The sequence below is a fragment of the Choristoneura fumiferana genome, chromosome 8 (assembly GCF_025370935.1).
Source record: "Choristoneura fumiferana chromosome 8, NRCan_CFum_1, whole genome shotgun sequence".
In the NCBI taxonomy this organism is placed as follows: Eukaryota; Metazoa; Arthropoda; class Insecta; order Lepidoptera; family Tortricidae; genus Choristoneura; species Choristoneura fumiferana.
Window position 1 is genome coordinate 7,199,613 of NC_133479.1, and position 8,731 is coordinate 7,208,343.

Genomic DNA, 8,731 nt, shown 5'->3' on the forward strand with positions numbered 1-8,731 from the left:
GTCATCAGCATTCAAAAGAAGCTGGGATACAGACAAACATTTATAGATAGGTAGGTAGGTACATCTAGTAACTATAGTGTAAAAGTTTTTACAGAGAGCGAGAAAAACTTGCCGCAGGGCAACCAGTTATAAATGAAGAAATAAAGCGCCAGAATATAATGGCAGCAGTTTTTACGGGACGGTATAAACAAGTATTTAAACATGATAACATGCTAATAAGCTCGAAAGTACAGTTAAAATAAGTAAAGAATAGTTTTAAAACCGCATGACCTTTATGAAAATTAATATCAAGGAAACGTTGAAAATATTCGCACGATGCAGTCGTGATTGGCACAATTGAAAAATTGGCACGTTAGTTAAAGTTAGTTATCGGCTCACGTGGCTACGAGCAAACATACGTTGTAGTGCATAACTGCAAAGCGTATACGTTTATGGGCATGTGACTGTTAGCAATTAAATAGAAGGCGCAGGCGCAAGTCAACTGTTCTGATTATCGTGAAGCCTTGGGCTTTCTTGGATATTACATTTTGTTGCAGCGCATTTCTCTTGACAAAGATAGTTGGTTTATCTGAAAGCGTTGGCAGATTTTAAAAGAGCCATTTGTGACCAATTTATACTATAATTCAAATACAAGAAGTTCACTGGGTAAAAGCAAAATGACAAATATTGCGTGTCTTTGAGATGGACCATCCTTTCGTTCCCTAACTATCTCTAGCTGCCTCTTTTTCGTGTCGACGTCTGATATGCATCAAATAGATATAAATATCATGATTGGAAAACTTTATCAGTCGAAGTATTTAGACCTTAATAAAAGTTAGTCTCATTCAAACACGCAAAACACAATACAATGATATTTTACCTATAAAATTTTTAATACTACGCACGTCGCAGCATTAAAATGCAATATATTTTTTTTAAATTTCATGCTGGGAGAACAACCTGCACAATTCAGAGCAATTTGTGTGGATTAATTCAGCTAACAGCGTTCCATGTTTAACGCTTAATCCCTCATGGGTTGTTAACGGCGAACGGTCATGCAATCGTTAAAAGAGAAAACAAGGTTTCACTTTATTTCGCGTCTGACTCAAACGCTTATCAATTTTTTGTAACAAAAATCAGGACAGAAGGGTCAATCGGCGATGTAAGGATTCAAAATAATATTAATAAGACAGTCTAATTAAAGAATTCTAATAAACTCGACTCTAAATTTCACAAGAGCAGCAACGTTCATCTATGTCAGTCAGTTAGCCATCGAGGACGTGACGAATGACCTGGAAACAGTTTTTAAAGAGATTCCCGCTGGCAAAAACCGTCGATGCAGAATTATTTACCTCCTCACCTCGGCTTTTCCTTTTTGAACATGATGTTATTCTCTCTCACATAAGTATAATCTCGTATTAATGACCGGTGACCGGTACGAGTGTGAACATATAACTTATCGTTATCATCGCAGTAGCCCTGATAAATACCGTGATGTGCTAACTTGTGTGCGAAGGATTAACTAAATTTGAAAGATCAAACATGATTGTGTACACACGATGTACACTTGTTGACACTACGTATCGACTAGCTATACGATGGTTATGCTAAGATGTAAGTAAACTATTTCAGGAACGAAAATAGAAACCGAGACGGCTTGTTTGACTTTGCTTTCGACGCATAAAGATTGCGTACAGCTACTCCCAGTCCTTGGACTTGAAAGGTTTGCATAAGTTTGCAAATAAACGGGAAACGCAGTAAAACTGTAAATACAGTTTTAATTTACAGCCAGTACGTACTTTTTTGCGTAAGACAGATGGTTTGTTAGATTATTTTCCGATAGCCGTTTTTTCTTTGTAGCAAATTTTCATTTCGCTTTTTTTCACGAAGGCAATATTTCCAAGTCTGCTTTTTTAATGAAGCTTATTTTCACACAGAAACAGTGTCGATGGAGCCCTGGTATCACAGAGCTCCTGTTTCCCATCAAGTCTTATTTACCCCACTACTAAACCACACAACCAGGCTTAACGGCTCATAGGTAGGTTTAGGTTATATTAGTGTAGCATCGGCCCGAAGGGCCAAAACCACCCAGGATAGGCTGCGTCGAGACTGTTTCTGTACCGATTGGGATTGGGGAAAAACGCGACTGGGGAAAAATGCGACACAAAAAGAACGCGAATGTGAAAATAAGCTTCATGAAAAAAACAAGCTTGTAAAAATAAAAATCGTGTAAAAAAAATTTTTTTTGCTGCAAAGAAAAAATGATTATGGGAAAATAATCTAACAAATCAGACAGATAAAGATTTTAAAACTTGCCGTTCGAGCTCACTATTTTACCTGCTTATTAAGGGGTTACCTACGGTATTCGGGACATAATAGGTTTGTAGTCTGTAAGTTGCGGTTAGGCGGTAACAAAAAGCAATAAGCCAACCTCTCCATAAAAAACAAGACGGTACAGATGTGTACCAATGACACATGACATGCATTTATGTAAAGACTTCACCTCGGCCTGTGTGAAATCATATCTAAATCTGTTTTGGGATCGATTTTGCTGAGGTGGCGTGACTAGATACTAATTATGTGACAAATGGCTTGATTCCAGGACTAGGTCTTCATTTTTTATACTGAATAGTAAAACAAATTATCATATAAAATAACTTAGATTAGAATACTATTGATAATGATAACAAGCGCCAGAACAGATTCGGTCAATAATACGACAACGGATAATCGCGCTGCGTACCGGCCATATCTCTGACAATATAATCTACGTATAACACATGTATCAGCTGAGCTACTTCAATACATCACTGTTATCGAGTCACTTCCTTTTATTTGATGATTTGATAACTTAATTTAAGTTATTAGGAAAGACCATAAATACAGGACAGTAGAAATCTTCTCTGAATGCCATTTCAAAACGAAAAGTACATAATGGAGAAGTTTTACCACACAAATAAATGAATTTACTTATATTTTACTTTGAAGACTCCACCAACTAAAGAGGAGGTGGAAAACTTGAGGTCAAATTAAATTGAAACTTAGGTACTACGCGGCACTGAATCTTGAGCGTTGAACAAACGCGTAAGAATCAGTTTTTTGATATTTTAGGTGAAGGAATTTCTGGAACTTTGCCCCCACGTTTGCATCGATCAATCCCTGCCACTTTTGCTAAGCATTCAAGATCCATGTCATTATGTCTACCATTGTAGCTATAGCAACATTAGCAACCATAGTATTTCAGAAAACATAACCAATTCATTGAGGACGCGGGCGGCGACAGAACGAGCTATTGTCATGCATAGATAAGATAGTTTCAAGGTTTACACTTATGCTGAAACCATTTCAGTCTACATAGAATAAAATAGATTCATTATGGTTATACAACCAGCCGAATGGTATTCAAATTGTACGGCGAGATGAAACAAGACAGTTGCCTACTTTTTTACATAAATCAGGCTTTACGGAACGACGCAAAAAATCTCGCAAAATTATTTACAGAAACAGATTCCGGTGTTGGTTTTATAACGGGTATGAAACGAGATGGATAAACATGAATTGGGCCGAGAATTTTGTTTATAAACAGTTCAGTGGGTACTTTGATGTTAATTACGGGTGTACTGCGATTACTACTAATTACAGCAGAGAAATAATGTCGGTCCCACGGTCATTCAGTTAACAAACATACTATTCAGTGAAAGTTAATGGGTATGCGTATTTTATCTACGATTTTATCTCGCCACCTGTACTTTTCTGTAGTAATTTACGTCTAGATTTACTGACCCTCGTTTGAACTGAAACACTGACAAGGAAACTTACTTTAGAGTACATACAGAATAATACACAGTTATGCTTAATAACCTGACCAAGTCATAAGAACAAAATAATTTTGTTATTAGTCCACCGCGTACCGCCGTGGAACCTTTGCTCGGTAAATATCAATATCACCAATTCCAAGCCACTATCGTCGCCCGGCAAAGAGGTCTTACGAAATTTGGTGTGAAACGGCAGAGTCAGACTAACAGTAGGACGGAAGGGGCGGCCCGCCCCAGGCCTCCAGTCCCGGGGGATCTCCAAACGTCCGCAATTGCTCTTCATAAAAATCCTGTTGCCGGTTGCCGTATTGACTAACGCACTCGTGATTTTATCTTCATCTCATACTGTGTGACAGACAGAGAGAAATGTTAAAAACGATCGTGATTCCGAGTGCGTTAGACAATAAGGCCTCTGATTATACATCATCTTCTAATATTGGGGGTCCTCATTCAACTTTGCCGTCCCGGGCCCCGAAGGTGAGAGGGGGTTACTCCGCCACTGTGAAACGGTTCCACAAAGTTACGCGGTACATGAGACTATTGGTACATACCTACATTAGGGATGGCGATCTCAGATCGATTAATGGATTATTTCAACGGAAAAAATCTATTTTTAACATCGATTCAGAGTAATGATCTAGTGAGTCGATATTTCGACATTGAAGATCAAGACTCCCGAATCGAGATTCGGTTTTAACTATTTTTTTGTCGAAATTCGTAATCAGAACTTCTTATCGTGCCGCCCCGCTTACGCTAATAGTATCTGATAGAAAAGTAAGAGGTACGGTACGAACTGCGGATTTCGATTATTAAGGTCATTTCTTCCACAAGATAAATTTTTAGAGAATCGATCTTTTTGATTTCGATTATTCAGGCCTCGATTCGGATCGATTCAAGAATCGATGTTTTCTGGAAAGAATCGCTATCCCTAACATACATCATTCATCATAATATATTTAAGAGCCTAGCCTAGCTCTTGTCGGTGAAGTAAACGCCATTCTGTACGCCTGTCTGCTAATGCTTTGTGCTCCTGGTACGACATTACATTGACCTTCTCTTTTGAAGGGAAAATAGAGGGCAGGAGAGGCAGGGGAAGACCGAGACGTGTGTTTATAGATTAGTACATACACACACTGCAATTGAAATACTAGTAAATGTATGATTGTTATTTACCTCCTGGCTAAGTGGAGCCTCTCCTGGGTGGTGAGATGTTCCACCTGAGCCATCTCAGACACCAGGTCTGAGTGCTCCATCTTGGGGCCACACCTGAAAGTAAACATATTATAGGAATAGCATTGAAAATAGGCGTCTTCACTGATATTATAAATGCAAATGTATGTTTGATTGTTTGTTACACTTTCACACTTAAAATATTCAGCCAATTGTAATGAAGTTTGGTATGAAGTTGGAGATAATTCAAGACCAAGGACAACATCAAACATTACCCCTATTTCAGACAAGCTTTTTATGAACCATTGTATGGGTGGTAGTGTTCTGAGTTCTGACCTATTACCTCTTAGCAGACAAATTCAGGTTCAAATTCGGCCTATACCTTTGAGTTTTACAAAATTCATGTGCAAAATTACATTTGAAATTTACCACAAGCTTTATCTTATCATAAAGGAAAAACATTGTGAGGAAGCAACAAACCTGCAAATCAATTGATCCCAATCCACACTGGACCTGCATGGGGCCACTATAGATCAAGCCCTCACATTCTAAGAGGAGTTTTAAGTTAGATCTAAATAAAAAATCCTGTCAATGGACCAATTAGTAACCAATAAATTCAATAATTTTTCTGCACATTTTTATTCCCATGTCAAAATGCCCATCATCTATGATAATTTCTATAATCCAATTTCGAACCTCACATTTGTAAGCAAACTGATCAATGTTAATTTAATTAAGACATTAGTTGGGTGTCTTATTTTTTTACAACTGGAAAAAAGCCTCAATGGGTGTAATGGGCTGTCTTTATCTTTACCCAAGGTGCCAGAGGTGTGATCCTGATGCAATCTTATGGGGTAAAAGTCAAGCTAATGCCCATAAAAAAGTTGATAGTTTATTTTTTATTTTTGCTGACCAATGAAATGAGGCATACTGATTTTCATACCCTGTTGCCCTATGTGACCAAGGCAACGAAAAAAAAGTTGGATCATAGATTTAAAAGTTTCTGCCAGACTGACTTTTTAAACAGCTTAGGATCAATAACTTGTCCGCAATAGTCACAGCTGGCTTCACAACAAATAACCTTATTAATCCTGACTTTTTTTTAACACATAGTTCCACAAACGGAGCCAAAAATTCCCAGTTTTATGTTTTTGGAAATTATTTCAATAAGTTTAAAAGGTTATAACATATTTCAAATATTTAAATGATTCAAGACATCTCTGAGTTTAAATTTATATCAATGAACTGCTAACATTTACTTTAGTATTTCTACAAGCTTTTGGCACAGTACTGATTGGTAAAAGGTCACAACACATACCATTCACAAACGGATTACACACTATGTAAGTGTGTATGTAAACACTTTATTGTACAAAACATACATACATAAACATACTTAATTGTACAAAATTAAATAAAGCAACATGATTAACAAATGTTAAAATACAAAGTCATACCTATTCCTTTAAGTTTAAGGGATCACTATCAGTCAACCTGTTTGCTATGTTTCATGTGTATGTGTGTCATGTTATTTTTTCAGTTTCGTGTTTATTATTTTTATTTTATATTGTTCTGTTATAAACTTTCGCGATTTTCACATATAATAAACAATAAGTGATTAGGTATCAGTTAAACATACTAGGTAAGTACTTTCTACAACTTAAATCCTAAGCATTGTTGTACATACCCAGACATCTATGTGGCAGGAAGCACTTAAAAACAATTTTTACACATGGTCCAGTGATTAAATTTTCAGCAATTTTAGTTCCTAGAATCGTAATCTACATAGATTACAGATAGAATAATAGTAATTAATAACGCTTATTAACATTAAATCAATTGAAGAATAAAATTATCAACAATAGTTTTAGTACAAAAATATTCAATAAACTATTGAGAGAAATATGATGTAGTGTCCCTTTGATAACTGATATGATAACGTATCGCGTAGCCATGATAGTTCACCTAATCTTATTAGAATCTTTTCAGAAGCAACTTCGAAATAAGTGGTAAAAGAAATTAAAAACAAGTACCTAACAACATTTAGAAAGGCACCTAGATCGACTGCTTGCATTTCAACTCCTTTTTCGAGCCAAACCTGATAAACAAAATGTAACCTACAAACTATACAAGTTAAGTGTTTGTTTTATAATATTTATTATGCCACTTACCGCTATTTTTCTTTATTACGAAGCAAAAGTATGTTTCTTTCTAATCTTGACACATTCGCCACACATGATAAACAGCTAAGCAGAAATGAAAGCACGGAATATTTCAACCAAATAATTAACGAACTAATATAAACGTATTGACTAACACAAAACTTCACAGTTGTTTCATTTTCCGTTATTTTCGTGAAAATGATAAACAAGAAGAAAAATCACAAGACAATGTGAGCGGCACGGAACATCGTATAAGTGTTGCCAGTCTAGAAATCCATTGACGTTACTGACCGAATGAATGAATGGCTCAATGACTAATGTTGCCATTTGTAGTGAGTGAACCTATAGTGAACAGGTTTGAGAAAAAAAACTATTATTGGCTCTGTGCATGACATCGCGCCACCTAGCGTCCGCAACTTTTTTGGCTCTGCTCTGATGCTCTGACGTTTGGAAATTTCATCGCGACCAGCAGGGCTACAGCTACTACGAAACTCGAAACTCGAAGTTCGTGTCATGTGGTCCCTCTGACACTTATACTATTTAATACGAGAGCGAGAGGGAGGGTACGATACAAACTTCGAGTTTCGTAGTAGCCCTGTAGTACTTATACTCTTTGATCGCGACATTTTGACAAAAATCAAACCTATAACGTATTAATTTATAATACAAAATTACTGTGATACCGCGATTTGGGTGGACAAAAGGTTGTAAATTCATTTTTGGTTATTAAAATTAAATGAGGTAAGTAAAATTTATTCAAAAAGTGTGTTTTATTTTCGTTATGTCAGGCAGGGTTTGTTTACTTCATATTTAGTTGTACTTTTACTGTAAAACGAAAAGATAAAGCTATCTTATTGGTTTCTTTGAATAATAGTAAAATTATATAATTGTTCTTATATCGCTAGTAATAAATTAAATATCGTTTTCAGATCAAAATGAGTATCATTTTGAATACCGGTTTTGTGAGTATCACTTAAATACCTATCACTCAATATAAAATTTCAACCACAAACCGTTTCAAGGAAAATTGTTGCTGGACATGTCCAAGATGTAGAGTATTGTAGAGGAATTAAGAACAGAATAATAATAAAAAAACCTTTTGGTTTTAACGGCACACTTTTCGTTCATCAATGTTTGACGGCACACCGGTAAAAAATAGCCAATTGCGAGTTGGACTGCCGCGTAGAGGGTTACTTTTATATTTATTTATAGAGTACACCTATAGAGTACAGGCTTCTAAATAATAATAATATAGAGTACACACTATATACTGACACGTTTCGAACTCAACCAGAGCTCATCCTGAGACCAACATAACATTTAACCATTACCAAGTGCATTGATTTGGACTTCCGCAAAGCAACGCCTGATTCAATGAATTATTATACATATATTAGCGTTGATAACTATTATTAAATACGTGCCTACTAAATACCTACGTTACTTTTGAAAGAGAAGTTAAAAAGTGGAAATTTAACAAATATACCTAGTAGCGCGCGCCTACGTTTATTCAGAATGCAATTATTGCGGATTACAGCTATTTGGTTGCCTTTCGTCACAGGTTCAACTTTTATCCTTATCTTAAGGGGTTAGAGTGAAAATCAA

The 8,731-nt window shown here is 36.1% G+C and overlaps 1 protein-coding gene across 4 annotated transcripts in view; it reads right to left on the reverse strand.

Annotated features, from left to right (window-relative positions):
• LOC141430279 (protein phosphatase 1 regulatory subunit 16A-like) overlaps nt 1–7,392 on the reverse strand; it is a 39,865-nt gene extending 32,473 nt beyond the window's left edge. For 2 of the 4 annotated variants that reach the window (XM_074090907.1, XM_074090906.1), the window contains exons 1-2: nt 6,652–6,804; nt 4,968–5,060 (exon numbers count right to left, since the gene is read on the reverse strand). In XM_074090907.1, coding sequence (XP_073947008.1) covers nt 4,968–5,060; nt 6,652–6,659 — 101 coding nt within the window. In that variant the 5' untranslated portion in view covers nt 6,660–6,804. Of the gene's footprint in view, nt 1–4,967; nt 5,061–6,651; nt 6,805–7,135 lie in introns of those variants that run through there. The other 2 variants (XM_074090905.1, XM_074090904.1) reach the window with 2 other exon arrangements.
• Nucleotides 7,393–8,731: the final 1,339 nt, after the last annotated feature.